We start from the raw sequence: 20,193 nt of genomic DNA, 5'->3' as shown, positions 1-20,193 counted from the left end.
ATCAATATCTATAGAGATAGATCAAGACGCTTGATAGGACTTTCACAAAGCACATACCTTGATAAAGTTTTGAAGAAGTTCAAAATGGATCAGTCAAAGAAAGGGTTCTTGCCTGTGTTACAAGGTGTGAAGTTGAGCCAGACTCAATGTCTGACCACTGCAAAAGATAGAGAGGAAATGACAGTCATTCCCTATGCTTCAGCCATAGGTTCGATCATGTATGCTATGCTGTGTACCAAACCTGATGTGCCCCTTGCTATAAGTTTATCAGGGAGGTACCAAAGTAATCCAGGAGTGGATCATTGGACAGCGGTCAAGAACATCTTAAAGTACCTGAAAAGGACTAGGGATATGTTTCTCGTTTATCGAGGTGACAAAGAGCTTGTCATAAGTGGTTACACCGATGCTAGCTTTGACACTGATCCGGATGACTCTAAGTCGCAAGCTGGATACATATTTTTATTGAATGATGGAGCTGTCAGTTGGTGCAGTTCCAAGCAGAGCAGCGTGGCGGGATCTACGTGTGAAGCGGAGTACATAGCTGCTTCGGAAGTAGGAAATGAAGAAGTCTGGATGAAGGAGTTCATATTGGATCTAGGTGTAATACCTAGTGCATCGGGTCTAATGAAAATCTTTTGTAACAATACTGGAGCAATTGCCTTGGCGAAGGAATCTAGATTTCACAAAAAGACCAAACACATCAAGAGACGCTTCAACTCCATTCGAGATTTGGTCAAGGAGGGAGACATAGAGATTTGAAAAATACATGCGGATCTTAATGTGGCAGACCCGTTCACTAAGCCTCTTCCACGAAAAACATGATCAACACCAAAACTCCATGGGTGTTAGATTCATTACAATGTAATCTAGATTATTGACTCTAGTGCAAGTGGGAGACTGAAGGAAATATGCCATGGAGGCAATAATAAAGTTGTTATTTTATATTTCCTTATTCATGATAAATGTTTATTATACATGCTAGAATTGTATAACTGGAAACTTGATGCATCTGTGAACACATAGTCAAAACACCGTGTCCCTAGTGTGCCTCTACTAGACTAGCTCGTTGATCAAAGATGGTTAAGTTTCCTAGCGATGGACATGAGTTGTCATTTGATGAATGGGATCACATCACTAGTGGAATGGTGTGATGGACAAGACTTATCCGTTAGCTTAGCATAATGATCATTCAGTTTTATTGCTACTGCTTTCTTCATGTCAAATATATATTCCTCCGACTATGAGATTATGCAACTCCCGGACACTGGAGTAATGCCTTGTGTGCTATCAAACGTCACAACATAACTAAGTGATTATAAAGATGCTCTACAAGTATCTCCGAAGGTGTTTGTTGGGTTGGCATAGATTGAGATTAGGATTTGTCACTCCGAGTATCGGAGAGGTATCTCTTGGCCCTCTCGGTAGTGCACATCATATGAAGCCTTGCAAGCAATGTGACTAATGAGCTAGTTACGGGATGATGCACTACGGAACGACTATGGAGACTTGTCGGTAAAACGATCGAATCTCGGGCAAGTAACATACCGATGACAAAGGGAATAATGTATGTTGACATTGTGGTTCGACCAATAAAGATCTTCGTAGAATATGTGGGAACCAATATGAGCATCCGGGTTCTGCTATTGGTTATTGGCCGGAGAGGTGTCTCGGTCATGTCTACATAGTTCTCGAACCCGTAGGGTCCGCACGCTTAACGCTCGATGACGATATGTATTATATGAGTTATGTGTTTTGATGACCGAAGGTTTTTCGGAGTCCCGAATGAGATCACAGACATGATGAGGAGTCTCGAAATGGTCGAGAGGTAAAGATTGATATATTGGAAGGTTATATTCAGACACCAAAATGGTTCCGAAATGTTTCAGAGATTTTTCGGAGTACCGAGGGGTTACCGGAATCCCCCTCCCCCCGGGAAAATTAATGGGACTCATGGGCCATAGGGGAGAAGAGGAGGCAGGCCACAGGAGGTGGCGTGCCCCCCCATGGGAGTCCGAATTGGACTAGGGGAGGGGGTGCGACCCCGCATTTCCTTCTCTCTCTCTCCCTTCCCCCTTTTCCACCTCCGGAAGGGAAGGGGGGGTCCGAATTGGACTGGGAGTCCTAGTAGGACTCCCCCCTTGGGGGAGCTCCCTAGGCAGGTCCTCTCCCCTCTTCCTCCTTTATATACGGGGACGAGAGGCATCCCAAAGGACAACAGTTGTCTCTTAGCCGTGTGCGGTGCCCCCCTCCACCGTTTACTCCTTGTCGTAGTGCTTAGGCGAAGTCCTGCGCGGATCACTTCACCAACACCGTCACCACGCCTGCGTGCTAACGGAACTCATCGACTCATTCGTGCCTCTACTGGATCAAGAGTTCAAGGGACGTCATCGACTGAATGTTTGCAGAACTTGGAGGTGTTGTACATTCGGTACTTGATCGGTTGATTCGAGAAGACGTTCTACTACATCAACCACGTTAAGTTAACGCTTCCGCTTTCGGTCTACGAGGGTACATGGACACACTCTTCCCCTCTCGTTACTATGCATCTCCTAGATAGATCTTGCGTGAGCGTAGGAATTTTTTTGAAATTGCATGCTTCGTTTCCCAACAAGAAACAGTATCCAAGACCGTGTACTATACTAACATTGTAATTATGGGTCCGTGCCACGTATTTCTATTTTGAAGCAATTCTTGTAGGAACATATGATTACACATGAGAGTAATGGTATCCATGACTATGTACTATACTAACATTAGTAATTATGGGTCCATGCTAGGTTTCTGAAGTAATTCTGTCAGGAACAGATGATCACACAATATCTTTTGATAAATTCTTTTTGCCTAGCTTCTGATTTCTATTATCAGAAACAGATCGTCTATTCCTACAGGAAACATCTATAAACAACCGTCATTCGTTATTGTGCTCTTCCATGTCGTGCCGCTGACGAGAGGGTGGAGGGTGTTAGTCGTTGTCGCAGAGGAGAAGAAGGGTAACCGCCAAGCAGGAGAGAGGGAGGAAAGTTGTGCCCGTTCAGTGGAAGCCAGGCAACCCGGTGCCATCGCCGAGGAGAGCGAGGAGGGGCTGGAATACGCCGCCACAGAGGTGAGATACGAGGGGCTCCGGCGTCCCTGCATAGGAGGGGGGAGAGAAGTTGCCATCGTACCAAGTGATTCTACTTGAAACTTCTCGGTGCTTGCACCAGGCTCAAACGTGAGTCCACTGCTCTTCATATTCAGGCTGCAACATTATCTGAAATTTAAGTTTGGCTGAAGATGCTCTTACTCATACACTAGGTCAACCGTACAAATTTCTCTAAATGTACTACTTGTCTTTATTTTAATCATTTTTTGGCAGCTCTAAATTTTTAATTTGGCTCATTGTCTTTCTCTGGTGTACAAATGCTTTCAATTTTTAGTCTGGCTTGTTGTCTGAGTCTCTTCATAAATATGAAGAAAACTGTACTGTGGAAGGATGGCAATATTATTTGCTGCTTCTCGTCAATTGTTTCTTTGCATAAAACTCTAGCTTTGTTTCTGCTCATGTTTATGCAATGCGAGTATACATGATAGCTTTTCTACAATGTTGTTTTATTCAGTAAGTGTTCTTTTTCGGTGGCTGTTGTTTGTATTGTTAACTGACTAAAAAACTGATGTTTGTCTTTCTAATGGCTGAAAATGGCCAAGTCTAAATCATGGTTTTTGTTCAGATGTGTTGGATGCCTTACACGTTTGTACCCATGGGTTGTTTTCACTTAGGCGAATGACAATTAATATCTGATCGAACTCAGTTGGAGGCCAAAGAGGTTTGGCTTTTGGACATGCCACCAATAATGCTCGATGACATCCACGTGCAGACTGTAAGTTTCCCCCCTCGGTCCTGATATATTGGTGCGAGACACCCTGCATTTACATGATATTGCTAGGAGCACGTGCAAATTACATAATTTGTTATACATGCTGCTTAAGTTGATCACCATTATGTTGTTAATTGGACCTCAAGAATAGATATGACACCTTACCATAGGCAGTACAATGACGCTTTCTCTGTTAAAATCTTGACACTGCATTATCAATCTCAATAGCTTAATCGATTCTAAGCTTACCAGAAGTATTTGCTCAGAATTTGGATCATATACCGCATATGCTTATACCCGAACCCTCTATAACGTGGTATTCTCCTACCAGATTTTTGCCATTCGATAATAGTTATAATCGCATACTTCGATCTGGGAGTAATGATTGTACCAGGATGCGTCTCATGTCTTTGTGGCAACAGTTGGTCGCATTTTAGTGACAGTCAATTCAACTTTGAACAAGCATCTAAATAGCAGGTCTTCTTTGGTTGGAAACACCACATCTCATCTGTGTTGCGGCAAAAGCTTTTCATTATTGGACCAAGCTTATGGGATATGCATTGCAGTAAGTATTAGTTACCATGTTCAGTTCATGCGACCGATTTAATTACTTCTCTTGTGTGGCGAAAAACTCTTTAGTTGCTTATTTTGTTTCTGCGAAGAAAGTTGTCGAGTTACTTCAAAAATGTCCTTTTCTCCTAGGATGTAAGATTATGTTATGTGGGCAAGCTGATTAATTTGTAGGTCAGTAAGGATGTACATTATGTGGAGGGACTGAATGTGTATCCAAGTTTAGTGCACATCGATGAAACTAGATTCAGAAAAGTAAAATATAGAGGCGGGAGAGTTCGGCGACCATCTTAGTAGCACTTGTGTGGCATCTATCATCGAGCAGCACCCTTACTGCAATGTCCTACATGTGGTCCTAATGGCGCCGTTTACATAGCATAGACAGGGACGTGGTCGGCCTCGGGATGTTCTCCTTTTGTGGCCAAGGACAGTGATATTGCAGAGAATTTTAGAATTGGGTTGCAGGCATGATGCTCAGAACTGCTCTTTAGGGACTTGCAAAATGATCTTTTCTGTTACGCAACAAAACATTCTCATGTAGTACCAGAGGTCATGGAGGAGAAGAGCATGTATGATCGTGATGAGGCCGAGCGTTTGGCTGCTGCTATGTGGGACCATAAGATCATCACCGAGATCAGTGACCATATGCGGCTCCTTTCGTGCGAGAGGAATTCTTCGGCAGCTACAAGGACGACAAAAACACGTCCGCCTGGAAGCAGCAGAGAGATCTATTTGAGGATTTTGTACTATCTGTGTCCTTAACAGACTACTACTAATCACAAACTAAAAAGGAAACGAATTACTGGATGGGATGTGGAAGAGGAAAAGCAATCGGAAGCAAATCCATACAACAACTCGACCAGCAGTAAAGTACCCAGCTTTCAGAGATTGGACGTGGAGATTAGTACATACAAAAGTTGGACCACTTGATCGTCTTGAAGGAGGATGTCTACATGTACTGAACGAGTAAATCGTTCATGGATATTTCTTTATAATGTTTGCAATGACTCGTTCGTTGTTATTTAAAATTTTGATTAGTCTGATGGTCCTTCTTTATAATGTTTGTGCAATCTATACGAATAATTCCATGTGCATATGTAATTTACCACCAAAATCAGTAACTAAGGGGAAAGACTACGACAAGTGGTGGTGGAGGTAAAAGCCATGATCAGAACTTTGAGCGAGTTCAATGTCACCTGGGTCTGAAGAATAGCAAATGGTACGGGAATGAATAAGCAGTAGAGCATCGATGCTTGGGACTTGATTCCCCCTGATTGTATTCTTAGCATTATATCAGACGAAATTCTTAATTTAGTTTAATAAAGCGGGGGTGTGAACTTATAAGTGTTTGTTTGGGACAAGCCTAAATAGTGCTCAATAATTTTATGAAAACGTTAACTTTTATTGAAAAGAAATGCACCAAAATTTACCTAATTATCAATCTTTACCTACTAATAAAGCACGCATCGCTTCTGCCCGTCCGTCATTAAAACTGCCCCTAAAGTTGGCAATAATTACCCACCAATGCCACCCGTAAGTGGCAAAAACGATTCGTTTTTAATTTCTAATATCGCTCCAGGGTTCTGTTATTAAAGGTGGATACGATATAATAGCACCAATGCATGAGTAGCGCGATGGCTGAGGCAACGATGCTCCACACAGGAGACCAGGGTTTGATCCCTGGTTCTCATGCTTTTTCTCTTTCTTTTTACCAAGCGCGGTAATGGGCCAGCCCATGTGCGGGTCGTGGCGCCCCCTGTTTTCTATATCTTTTTTTATTTCTATTTTGTTTTTTCCCTAAAAATAAATTTCGGATTGATGGCGCCCCCTATTTTTTATTTCTTTTTACTTTTTTATTTCTGTTTTGGTTTTTTATCTCAAAATTAATTTCGGATTTCCAAAATATCAAACAATTGCGAGTTCTGAAAAAAAGTAGGAAAATGGTAAACTGTTTGTGAATTTAAAAAATATTCTAAAAATCAAAAAATGTTCATGACTTAAAAAATTGCTCACAAATTATAAACAAATCACGATTTCTAATGATTTCATGAAATAAAAAATGTTCATGATTTTTTTAAATGAGCCAATATTCAAAGCATATTCAGGAATTTAAAAATCATGTCCATCAGCTTTTAGAAAATGTTCACAAAAATTAAAACACATCCGTAAATAATAAACAAAACTAATTGTAGGTTCCATAAAGGTTTTATTAGGAGATCTATATAGCTCGTTTTATGATTTTATTTAGTCATTCGCGTTGGGTAAAAAAGGGTTTCCGTGTTTTGTACAACGCTGAACCCAACAAAATTGACATAACTTTCTAAGGGTTTGTTTTTGTAAGCTATATTAAAATGACTAAATGTCTATTTTGCTTCCATACACAGTTATGCTTATTTTCATATCACAATAGTGATTATGGTAAACACCGCTACGCTAAGTCTAGACGAGACACTTTATTTATCAGTATAGCTCAGGCAGGGTCCGTCAATGCAGTTTGCTCAGCCACAAAATATTTTGTTGTGACGCCTTAAAAAATCAAGTCTTGATGAGCATCATATTGTTCTTTTTTGAAATTACATTTTAAAAGTGTCTTATCGCATCATGACATGATTTGTATATACTTTGTGAATTTGATTCATACTTTTTTATATCTACCACACATGTATAACTTGATAGTTTTTTTCCGTTGCAAGGCACGGGCATTTCCAAAAATGTTCGCTAAATCAAAAAAAGTTCGTCAAATTCAATAACTATTCCACCCAATTTCTAAATATTTTCATCGATTATAGAATGTTTGCCAGTTCAGGAAAATTGCTTAAAAATGTTCACAATTTCTAAAAAATGTTTGTAAATAGCAAAAAATATTCATAAATTGAAAAAATGTTCTTGATTGTAGAAAATGTTCAGAAATTTGTAATAGTATGTTGTTTGCGATTTCAAATATGTGCATGAGTTTAACAAATTGTTCATAATTTCAAAATGTTCATGATTTCGAGAAATTGAGAGAGATATTGTATCTCGGTGATGCAACGAAATGTGATCATGACCATTTGAAATTATGAATTTTTTTCTCCCGTTGCAACGCACGGGCCCTTTTGCTAGTGTTTATTTAAATTGGATATAAAAATAATGCACAATGGCACATGAAGCAGATTGTGTCTTTTTTTACCAGGTGCAACGCACAGGCATTCGTACTAGTATGAACAAAATAAACCCAGAAAAAAAAAGACGGGCGAGAAACAGAGCACCCAATTCCCCTCATGTCTCCCAAATCGCCGCCACCAACCGCCTCGTATGCCTCCTCCGACCCACCTCGCCGTCGGCCCTCCCGCTCCCCACTCCCACATCACAGCTCCGGAGGCTACCGGATCCGCCGCATCCACCATCCACCCATCCCTCTCCCGTCCCATCCCTCTCTCTTCACGCGGCTTCTCGATGCGCCACCTGCGTCGGCTAATTCACGCGGCGTCCGGCGAATCCCGCCACCGTAAAGCACAGCTCGAGGCCCCCTCGCATCATGGACCCCCCCAACCTCCCACACACACACAATCAGGCTAGGTCCGGCGCTCGCAGCCACCAAAGACCACCGACTAGCCTCCCCCTATGGCTAGGGTTTCGGGCGCCGGGCATCGGCTCCGGCGCTGGTGGCCATGTCGTTTTCTTTTCCACTTGCTTGCCCCTGCAGTCATCTCTTGTTACCTAGGTTGCTCTTCGAAGATATCATGATTTTGTTTCTTTTGTTTGGATGGATAGTAGCTTATTCCCGATTGTAATTGTAGTTCTGTTATCGTTGAAGAGATTGTTTGGAAATTGCTGCACACAAACCTGCTTGCACGTCTTCGGGGCAGCGATGACGGCGATGTCTGCTCTTTGTCGCTTTCCCTCTTCCCACTGAAGTGGACACTGGTAAAGATTGGGATAAAGTTCCACCCGTCCCTACTTATGACTGTTCTTTCTTCTTCTGACTGTTCTTGCATATAGATCCTATTTTGTTTTCATTGATGGAACAATGAGTTTGTTTTTACCCTGTGAGAATATCTGAGTAAGGCCAAGAATCTGTGTGGTTGAATTCATGTTGGATTCACAGAAATAGTGTATGATTTTTGTTTATTATTATCATGTACCCTGTGATTGTCCAAGTGAGTATGAGATTTAATTCCGGTTGTGCAAGATTTGTGCCTAACTTGAACCATCTTCGCATGTATTTTCCATTGATCAAGTGTTGATGATGTGTTGATCCGTCGAGTTGAGATTTAGTTTTTTCATGACCATGCTGATGATTTGTTAATCCTGTCAATAACTTGTTGTCTTATCCTTGATTGTACTCTGATAGATGTGAAGTGCAAGTAAGTGCTCCCGTTTACACTTTTGACTAAACCAAGGCTTTTTTGCTAAGCTAATTTTATTCCAGTTTTCGTGTATTACTCCTAAAAGTATTTATAACAATTTATTCCTGGAATATTTTGTCGCTTTGTTGATTGTCTATATGCACAGCTAAATCCTGAAAGTAGATGTTCCGCTGTTAAGCTCCAGCAAATCTTGTATTTCATCTAGCTAAACTTGATTCATTCTTCCCCCACGGTTTTAAACTTCATAGCCTGTGCGAACAAATAAATATACATTTGCATTGGGTTGTAATAGTCTTAGATGGAGCATCTGAATTTGACAATCATGCAGTGTTTCTTGCAATTAACTGAGCACTCGACTTCAATGGTGCTATTTCAGGTTTCAGTCCATTGGCAACAAAAGAATTTGTATGACTGAGATCGAGTTATATACATTGTGATATATGCATCCGATGACCTGGATACAAGATGCCAGTGACTTGCTGGATTTCACATTGCACGTGTGATGTTTTGTGCATCGATACTCACAACACTACAAGAATGCGACAGATTGACTATGGTTTGGTAAAAATTAGGATAGTCTAAATGCAGTGAATCCCATTTTTCATGCTGCATCTTTTCTTTTGAACAGTTTCTGAAAGTATTGGAGTGCCCATGTTCTTATCAGTCTTGTTTTCCTTTTCTCAAGATTTAGGATAATTTGTTTAAGATGGTTCGGCAAAAGTGCAACACTGCCTTTTAATCTATGGTTTAAAGCTTTGGACTGCTACCTCAGAAATATGTATCGCCCATATTTGAACTCATCCAAACTGTACAATTTTTCTTGGATGATTGTACCATTCGGTTTCCTCTTTTAAAGTAGTTTTGTTATTTGTTGTGAATATGGGTGGGTGCGGCAAAGCGAGCCTTTATGTTCTAGTATGTATACTCTCCAGTTCATTCATCCTGATGCATGTGTATAACTATCTAACTAACTCGGGGATAAATTCATTGAGCCAGATGTAAAGTTGTTAAGGTAGTAACTAGGACACATTGAGCGGGAGGAGTATATCTGGCTCTTCTTTTATTAAGTAGGAATGGAACTTGATTGAGCTTTACTTGTGTTGCACTGTTCTATAGATGCATGAGACACCTGTAAGTCTGTAACCTTTCTCCCTTGGTTTTGCAGCTGCACGCACCAACTCGATGCAGGGGGACGCCATGGAGCAAGTCGAGTTCGTGGAACAAGTCATGGACGATGCCATGGAAGGTATAATCTTTGCCCTCTCCCTACCATGCTACTGCTTGTGCTGTCCATGGCCATCGAGCCATGACAGGTTCTATGCTTCTGTCCATGCAAAATTATAAGATTTGGGGTTGTAGGTCCAGTGGATTTATTTAGCAATAAATAAATCTATTGGTTCACATAAAAAAGTTTTGGCTGCACGTGTACAGAATTAGCATGGATCTCTAGGCTGGTGATGACCATGTAAATTAGTTTCAGTGAATTTGGGGTTGTAGGTTTGTTCCAAAGCATGGTGAACACTGTAGGTTTATCAGTTTCCTGTTGGATGACTAAAACCAACTAGAGCTAAATGTTTTGGTTCAGTTTCAGATGATAAAAACTGTTGTAGTTCAGTTTGCTGACTAACTAGTCATCCTAAATTTAAACTTGATGGTGCTGAAATTACAGATGAATGGGCATGTCGATAAGGCACTTGTGAAAACTAAAGATTTGGTAGGGAGTCACAAAAACTGCACTACTCCCAGCAATACAGAAAAAACAAAGATGGCATGGCCTTCAACCTTTGTATGTGTCTAATATTCTGCCTCTATCACTACTTGAATCATGCCAATCCATTGTGTGTTAACAATTCATTTTGTTATTCTCTTTGTAGATTCAAAAGATATATGGATGAATATATGGGTTTAGTGGCAAGTATACTGCAATTGATGACGTAGCATCGCTAGCAAGAATGAACGGGTCCGCGTGATATGCCATCACTGTCCTGTTAACACAGGTCTTCCTGTAATCATTAACCTTTACCTGACCAAGAGGGATCCATGTGCACCTGAATAATGCCACCTTAACTTTCATATAGTTAAGCTTCTAAATATCTTTGATGGTTTCGTAGTATACCTTTTTATCAACTTTATTTATAGTCATGCATTCTATTTGAACAAAGTTGTTCTGATATGAGGTCTTCTTATCACGTTCCTTAGTGTAGAACGTGTAGCCATTTAGGTCATATGCTTGGTACGTCAACACCATAGGTGATGGCTTTTGTGCCAACCATGTAGCAATGTCATCGATGGATCCTTGTGCCAAACGATTCTTCAACCATTCGGCGTAGTTCTTAGTGTGCTCCTTTATCTCCACATTTGATGGATAGACCATTGGTAAGAAGTGTTCTTAGTGTGCTCCTTTATCTTCACATTTGATGGATAGACCATTGGTAAGAAGCTTTGGCGTATCTCTGCCAAGTGTTCTTCGTCATAAGCGCTGAGAACTGGTCAAGTGTTCTTCGTCATAAGCGCTGAGAACTGGGCTGTTAAGCAGTACCATCAAATGGGCTCTCTGCCAATTCTCTGGGTGCAGCCTTTTGCGTGCCAGCAAGGACCGACCTACCTTTCAGCCTTCCCTCATGGTAAGATAGGGGCAAACCTATAGGTCTTCGTTTCATGTATTCGGTGCAAAATTCAACCACCTCCTCCGTGGTATAACCTTGTAGGATTCTTGCCTCTGGATGGTTTTGGTTCTGACAATAGCACTTCAGTATAGCCATGAGCCGCTCGAAGGGATACATGTTGCGAAGAAACACAGGGACCACAATACTTATCTTCTCCACAAGGTGCACAATGAGATGAACCATGACATCAAAGAATGATGGTGGGAAAAAGATCTCTAGGTTGGACAATATTCTTGCAATATCCTATTGCATATGATCCAACTCTTCAGGATCTACAACTTTCTGCCATAGTTGGTTGAAGAAATCACAAAGCTCAATGAGTGTATTTCTTATATCTTTGTCCATCATATTCCTGATGGCCACCGGGAGGATTTGTGTCAACATTACGTCGCAATCATGTGATTTCATGTGTTCCAACTTCATTTTACTTGAGCTCACATCCACGAGACTTCTGATGTTTGCGGAGTAGGAAGAGGGTGTCTTAACTGACAACAAATAGGTGAAGAACTGTGTTGCTTCTTTTGTACTGAAATTGCAACTCCGGTGAGCGTGGATGAATTTGTTATCATCTTCTGCTTCACTCTTGCCTTTTGATTGATCAACAAGCATATCGAGCCGTGCACCGTCACCATCCTTTGTTTTACCTTTAATCTTGAGCAGAGTACCAAGGATGCTTTCACATACGTTCTTCTCTACGTGCATGACATCGATGCAGTGACGTACACGTAGAATCTCCCAGTAAGGTAATTTTCAGAACATCGATTTCTTCTTAAACACTTGACCCTTGGGTGTTTGTTTCACCGTCAAAGCATGCTTCTTGCCAAGCACAATATTAATTTGTTTAGCCATATTGTGGACCACCTCCCCAGCATAGGGTCTTGGGCCCACATCTACCTCTACCGTACCATCAAATTCAGCTTCATGTTTTGGTATGGGTGATTTCTCCGTAAGAACCTACGATGACGCAAATACACGGTTTTGCGCGAGTTGGGAAGAAATCTGCTAGCTGTCCTATCCAGGCATGTCACACCTTGTAACACCCCAAAAATTTAAACATATTTTCATTAAGTAAAATTTGGTCAGAAAGAAAATTTTAAATTATACTAGATCAATTATTAATTTGAGAGCCTTTTCTATTTTCTGTTTTACAAAATTCTTCCCTCCATAGAAGATTATTTTTGTAAAATGTTGTGGTCATTGGTTGTTTTGTAAATTATTTCATTTATATCATAAATAACAATGAAATATTTTGATAATTTTTTTGCCACAAATAATCCTTTTAAAGCATTTTCAGTATTTGAAATGCTTCTGTTGCACTACAATTATTTTAAATAATTGTTTTAAAATCCCACAAAAATTGTGAGAGGTCATGTGATTCTTTATATGTCACTTTTGTGGAAAAACTTAACTATGTCTTTTGAAAATTTTGAGTGAAACATCCCCTTTTCATTTCTGTCCCCTCCTTAGGTTATAACCGCAACCCTAATTTTCCTAGCTTCAATAATTCTGAAACTTTTCCATCTTGTAGTCCTTCCAACCAGAACCTTAAGTCTAAGAGATCAGCTCCATTTGCATATTTCAAGTACACCAAACATTCTTCTCAAGTTTCTGTCCAGAAATGAATTCTGGTAAAACTTGCACTAGCAAGTTTCTCTTATTAACAAACTAACTCCACCATCAACTCTATCATCTAAAGAGACTCCATCCTGCCAAGTTTCAAATCCAGCAAAGTCTCCTAGCTAGCCCTAGCATTGTCTCCTAGCTAGCCCTAGCATTGTCTCCTAGCTAGCCCTAGCATTCTGTCAAACACCTGGTGGGCATGATAGAAATGTTGCCACTTCCTAAACTACACCGGACACTTGGTCATTCGGCTAAACCAGCATGCACATTAGTTCTCTAATAACCAGGATCGCAATCCTATCAATTTGCACTGCCATTAGAGGCCCCTAGGTGGCCCTGGCATTTCGTCGAGCACTCTGTGCATCTGCTCTGGGCACGGCCAGATCGTGCGTTTTGCACGCGTCGACATCGAGCTACTGCCGCCGCTCTGCTGCCTCCCCCTCTTGTCCTCATCCTCCTCTAGATCAGCTCAACCGCCCAGGACCACGCTAACACCCTCGCTTGGCCCCTAGCACCATCCACTGCCATCCACAACGACCAGGACCGCCGCCCGATGAGTCCCGCTCGGCCACGTCTCCGCCCAACCCGCGTGGCGCGTCCTGAGTAGCCCAGCTCCTCCTAGGAGTAACTACGGGCGGCCACCATCCTCATCGACCACCCTACCGACCTCAATGGCCTCACCTGCCGCTGTAATGATCGTCGCCGCCGTGCTTATCCTCTGGGCACCATGGAGCCAACCCCCTCGCGCTATAAAAGCTCACCCCGGGCTCTCTACGATCCTCACCACACTCCCCTCCCCCTCTCTGAGCCCCTCAAGCAGCCAAGCGACCAGACGAGGTCATCGTCCTCGACTCCGGCCAGGGCGCCTGCCAGCACCTTCTGGTCGATTTCGACGCCACTAGGGCCTCCCCTCCCCACTCTCTTCATCGCTAACCTCCTTGAGCCACCACCAACCGATTCCACCCTTCGATTCCATGCGAGATGGCCCGTAGACGGAACTCCCGTTTCGCCCGACGCCGCCGTCCGCTGGAGAGCTCGCCGTAGGCGACTCCGTCCACCACGACGACCGCTTATGGTACCCACGTGTCTGCCATGATCTCTTGATCACGCCCATACTCTTAGATCCCCAGGAGGTGCAGTCATTTGCCGGCGAGGCCCTCTATTCTGCCTCGGAGGAGGACGCGCGCGGCGACTAGTCAAACCTGCCGGATGGGCCCACCTCAAGGACCCAACGTCCGCCGACTCGTTCGTAAGTGGAGACGGACTCCCCTGGAGGCGCCTTTGAGTGGGAAAGACGTATTCTTGATAATATGTCTTCGACGTCGTCAGCCTCCCGTGCGGCCGAACGACTGGGCTCGGCCCAGTAACGCCAGACGGCTAAACCATGCCCAGGGTACATCTTTGCTCTTTCATAGTTTCTTTTCCAGCAGACTTCAAATAATTCCACAACAACCATTTCACATCCAAATTTGATGATTCAAATCCCTACCTACTCCTAAAATCATGCTCTGTTTATCCAGCTTGGGTGAACATTTTTCCTAAGCTCTGTTTCTACTGGATCTATTTAATAGTCCTATTCTTCATTTATTCCAGGAAAATCATATGAACTCCAAATGACTTGATTCTTTTTCTGTTATTTCTCAAATTTCATCTATTTTATTTTAGTATTTGTTTCAAAAATTTCCAAACAACTTTTTAGCACTGTTTTGGATTTATGTGGCAATTATAATATTTTGAAAATAGGAAATGGAGGGGAGATATAATTTTCAAAGTTTTGGAGTGCACCCAATCTTTCTGCATGATCAAGGCAAGCATCTTGAACACATGATATGGTGAATGCATAGTGTTTCTTTGCATGTAGGATTGAGTTATGGATATGATGAACTCATCTGAAATTTGCATAGTATTGGTCATACATCATTGATCCCCCTTGATGGTATTTTATCTTCATATAAACATGAAGTATAAGTGAGTAGGGTTATTTTCATGTGCCATATGTGCATGTGTTGGTCCAGGCTAATTTGCGGGAAAAATTAGTCGTGAGAGGAGTGACCCAAATCTCGTTGTCACGAGAATGAACAGTGAGGGCATGTTGGGACATGCCAGTGGTGACCCTGTGGGGTACCACTAAGGAAATATTTTGTGCTAATCATTGCAAGGAATTGTAAACCTCCTGAGTTAACCGTAGATCGAGTCTTGTTCCGATAACCCCCATACTTGAATCGTGCTGCCACTTATCCCTGCCACAGGTAGGGTACAATTCAGTAAGTTGTTAACCCCTTCCCATGCACACACGTACAGAGAGGCCATAGTGAAAGATACCATTGATCACTTGTAGGCATGTCACTTGGTCCGGGGGCATGGGTGTCTCCGGTTGTAGCCGGAGTAGGGTAGCACCCGTGTTTGCGCGCCGATATAAGTATTGTGATCCCATGCTATTGGAGGTCGTTGAATGAGGCCTTCCCACTTAGAGTCTTACTCTATCATTGCCTTGGGTGGTTCCTGGCTTCAGTGAGTTAAAACTGGTGTGTGCTGGTCAGGCGTGTTTTCAACTCAAAGGCTGTAATGGGAATTAGCCAGCGTCTCGGTGCTGGCTAAAGAAATCCTTTACTTGTGGGTAAAGAGTACAACCTCTGTGGAGTATAAAACCTATTCGAATAGCCGTGTCCATGGTTAATGACTACAGTCTGGGTTGGTCAAGTGTTAGTGTTAGTGTCAGTTTTCGGAGGAAATAGATAAATTTATCATGGTCCGTTCTGCAGGATAATTACTGTCACTATTGATGCCACTATGATTATAAGTGTTGACATGAATATTGTTGTGGACTAACCCTTTCCTCTTATGTGAAACTATGAGTATCTCTTGGGATGGCTAGACTACCCGGGATACTCATTTTCATTTTCGTTTCTGGGTATCACTTGGGATGGCTAGTCCACTTAAATACTCGTGTTATTATTTTCATATAAGACCTTTATGAGGCGTCGCTCAGACACCCGACCGTGGCATTTATTTTCAAGACCTCTCGAGGCGTCGCTTTTAAACACCCGTTTGGCATTTCTTTCCAAGACCTCTCGAGGCGTCGCTTTTAGACACCCGCTTGGCATTTTTCTTAGAATTCTTCTGGCGGTCCAACGCCCGATGTTCCATTTCATTTCCTTGATTTACTACTAAGGTGATTCATTTATTCCTTTTGCACCGTATGAATATTGGTCATGCCATGCTTTATTTTTTAGTCAGCACATGCATATAGTTTAATTCATCATGAACATTTGCATTCGACATATCTTTTGTTCATCATGTTTGTGAGTACATTCAAACATACTCACTGGCTTGTCACTGGCTACTGTCTTGGCCAGATCATGATTCAGAGAGTACTACGACGACATCCCGCAATCTAGGATTCGAAGATAGCAGTCGTGCGAGATAGGAGTTATCCTGGTCAGCTGTTCTTGTGGGAATGGAGTCCCATCAACGTTGGAGATCCACGAGTCACTTCCATCATCCACCACTAGAGATACTTGTTATATTCATTTGACCTTTGTGGTCTTGTACTCAATTTCTTGTAATTTGACCCATAGGCCGTGCGCCCGTGGCTGACACTTGAGTTGTCCCATTCGCAAGTGTGCGATGGAAGACTCCGCTAGCTTATAAAGGAAGCCTTGCCCAACTCAGCACATCACAGCCTTCACTTGTAGCCTGATTTCCAAACCACCAAGATGCCTGGTCCCATCGTCCGCAACGAGACCACCGCATCTGAGCTTGGAGATTTCGTAGCCATCCTCGCCAATCTCACTCGTTGTGCTTTTGGCATAGTTGAACCTCCAAAATATGTTGTGTACCAGGAACACACAAGTGATGCCATCCATCACTTCCGGGCCACGGTGCACATCTACGGGAGGGGCACCACATCAGTGCGTCCATACCGGTTCACCGGGAGGACGACCTCCAATGAGCCCCAAGCCATCCAACTTGCAGCCCGAGAGGGTATAGTTAATCTCTGGCACTTGTCGCCGAGAGTTAACATTCGCCCTTTCTTCTACTACCCTAGTCCTGAAGGCTATGGTAGCCCGACCCAGGTTGCCAATGGAGACCATGAGTAGGATCCTGCTCTAGTGCAGCTGGTGCGCTACCTAAGAGCGCAAGAAGCACTATTTGATTAGGTCACCAATTATCTGATTGTGACCCGCAAGACACTTGCTCTCCTGACACCGGTGAGAAGTGAAGTGTAACCGACACCAACACCCCAATAATGCTGCTTGGGAGGCCAGTTGAGCCCCTAAGGTCTACTCCTGTCAACTATCCAGGCAATGCCTTCGCCTCCCCAGGGAGACTCCATCATCTCTTGGAGACCTACTCCAACGGGATTGTGACCACGAGACCCCCACGAGGGGCATCACTGCTATCCCAGCCCTATAGCTCCACATCCTACCCCGACCAACTCCGACACTGAAGCTCACGGAGGAGCCTCGACATCTGCAAGACACACCCGACTAGATGTCAACGAGGTGGACTGAGTCCACCAGGAGCATTGTCAAATCTTAGTAGTCCTGTTGTCGTGCATTTTCAAGGTAGCAATCACATGGTGTAGTGAGCATGCAAATTACTTGCGTGTCGTTGTTTTAATGTTACTATGTGTGATCTAGCGTAAATGGTTGGCGTTTGGTGATAGAATAATTGCTAGATGTAACTGCCGACATGCACAGTAATACGTCACACTCCTTATGGGAAGTGATGTCCGAGAATTTGATTTGGACAACCCTATGTCGGAGCCGATGCACAAGTCGTACAAGTGCTGCATCGTGTTTACTGACCGAGGCACCTTACAAGGGGTCGTATCCATACACCACACCAGCCACCACCACACTTGAGCACCGCTCTTCTCCATTCATCCCTCCATGTCTCACCTCGGAGCCTACCTAAGGACTTCAGATGCAAGCCCTAGTAGTTTTGTTAAGGTTTTGTGGGATCTGGCCCGCAATACCCTTGGTTCCAGCCACCCACCCTAGTACAAGCTGTTCAAAATGAGGATCACCCCTGATTCCTCAAAATACCGGGCAGTTGTGCACATCCCACGAGAGGATTTAAATCAAGGCCCTCCATAAGTCGTCTTCGTTGGGAGATCCATGCCATCCTCAGACATGGCTATTGAGGCTGCTTCTTATGAAGCAGTTACCCGTATTCAATTTACGGTACCCACTGCCAATGAAAGGAAATACTACTATTTCCCAAGCCGCGCAACTTCTGGAGCAGAAGCCATGTTCTGTTGTAAACGTATAGAGAGAGATCCAGCTTTCACCAATCTCATTTAGTATGTGATGGCCCAGGAGCATCTAACCCAACAACTAATGGATTATCTCCATTATCTTGTTGTCCTGAATCCCCACATCGCCATCGGTGGACCACCCTGGCCAACTCTGGGAGGGCATGTTCTTCGTTTACTTCCTTCACTTTCCCTGGAAGAAGAAGAATGTGCTCCAGCACCGGGAACCCTTCCACAAGACCCTGTAGATCTCACCTTCGAACCATAGACGGTCATTGTTGCAGTACCTAACACTAGTTTATGTGATGCAACCATTTTATTGTATTTTAGGGCGTATGTCATAAGTGCATTACCATGGTAGCATTCTGGATATGATCATTGGTTGTGATTTGCATCTAGTCCTTCCACCCTTAACAAATCTCGAGGACGAGATTTTTCTTAAGGGGGGTAGAGTTTGTAACACCCCAAGAATTCGAACATATTTTCATTCAGTAAAGTTTGATTAGAAATAAAATTTTGAATTATACTAGGTCAATTATTAATTTCAGAGCCTTTTCTATTTTCTGTTTTACAAAATTCTTCCCTCCATAGAAGATTATTTTTGTAAAATGTTGTGGTCTTTGGTTGTTTTGTAAATCATTTCATTTATATCATAAATTACAGTAGGAAATGTTTTCATAATAAAATTTGCCACAAATAATCCTTTTAAAGCATTTTCAGTACTTGAAATGCTTCTGTTACACTACAATTATTTTAAATAACTATTTTAAAATCCCACAAAAATTGTGAGAGGGCATGTGATTCCTATATGTCACTTTTGTGCAGAAACCTAAGTATGTCTTTTGAAAATTTTGAGTGAAATACCACTTTTCATTTTTGGCCCCTCCTTAGGTTATAACTGCAACCCTAATTTTCCTAGCTGCATTAATTCTGAAAGTTTTCCATCTTGTAGTCCTTCCAACCAAAACCTCAAGTCTAGGAGATCAGCTCCATTTGCATCTTTTAAGTACACCAAACATTCCTCTCAAGTTTCTGTCCAGAAATGAATTCTGGTAAAACTTGCACTAGCAAGTTTCTCTTATTGACAAACTAACTCCACCATCAACTCTATCATCTAAAGGGACTCCATCCTGCCAAGTTTCAAATCCAGCAAAGTCTCCTAGCTAGCCCCAGCATTCTGTCAAACACCTAGTGGGCATGACAGAAATGTTGCCACTTCCTAACTGCACTGGACACTTGGTCATTTGGCCAAAGCAGCATGTCCATTAGCTCGCTAATAACCATGATCACAATCCTGTTGATTTGCACTGCCATCAAAGGCCCCTAGGTGGCCCTGGCATTTCGTCGAGCACTCTGTGCACGTGCTCTGGGCACAGCCAGAGCGTGCGTTTTGCACGCGTCGGCACCGAGGTACTGCCGTCGCTCTGCTGCCTCCCCCTCTTGTCCTGATCCTCCTCTGGATCAGCCCGACTGCCTAGGACCTCGCTGACACCTTGCTTGGCCCCTAGCACTGTCCACGACGACCAGGATCGCCGCCCGACGAGTCCCGCTTGGCCACGTCTTCGCCCAACCCGCGTGGCGCGTCCCAAGCAGCCCAGCTCCTCCTAGGAGTAACTACGGGCGGCCACCGTCCTCACCAACCACCCAACCGACCTCAACAGCCTCACCTGCCGCCGTAATGATTGCCACCGCCGTGCTTATCCTCTGGGCACCGCGGAGCCGACCCCTAGCGCTATAAAAGCTCACCCCGAGCTCTCTACGATCCTCACCACACTCCCTTCCCCCTCTCTGAGCCCCCTCAAGCAGCCAAGCGACCGGACGAGGTCATCGTCCTCGACTCCGGCAAGGGCGCCTGCCACCACCTTCCGGTCAAT

The 20,193-nt window shown here is 43.3% G+C and overlaps 1 protein-coding gene across 7 annotated transcripts; it reads left to right on the top strand.

Moving 5' to 3' along the window:
• Window positions 1-7,643: 7,643 nt before the first annotated feature.
• LOC123045279 (uncharacterized) lies at window positions 7,644-16,733 on the top strand. Of its 7 annotated transcripts, none has more exons than XR_006421253.1 (6): window positions 7,644-8,127; window positions 8,204-8,330; window positions 9,150-9,329; window positions 9,939-10,019; window positions 10,443-10,559; window positions 10,648-10,866. XR_006421253.1 is itself a non-coding variant. In XM_044468274.1 (5 exons), the coding sequence occupies exons 1-5, from the start codon at window positions 8,075-8,077 to the stop codon at window positions 10,666-10,668; spliced, it is 399 nt and encodes a 132-aa protein (XP_044324209.1). In that variant the 5' UTR covers window positions 7,644-8,074; the 3' UTR covers window positions 10,669-10,866. The 7 variants fall into 7 exon arrangements, 2 of the variants coding, with proteins under 2 accessions (XP_044324209.1, XP_044324210.1); XR_006421251.1 differs by having other exon boundaries at window positions 7,645-8,127; window positions 9,150-9,334; XM_044468274.1 differs by lacking the exon at window positions 9,150-9,329.
• Window positions 16,734-20,193: the final 3,460 nt, after the last annotated feature.

Source organism: Triticum aestivum, chromosome 2B (genome assembly GCF_018294505.1).
Source record: "Triticum aestivum cultivar Chinese Spring chromosome 2B, IWGSC CS RefSeq v2.1, whole genome shotgun sequence".
Classification (NCBI taxonomy): domain Eukaryota; kingdom Viridiplantae; phylum Streptophyta; class Magnoliopsida; order Poales; family Poaceae; genus Triticum; species Triticum aestivum.
The sequence above is the reverse complement of the archived record's forward strand: the minus strand, read 5'-3'. Positions and strand labels throughout refer to the sequence as shown.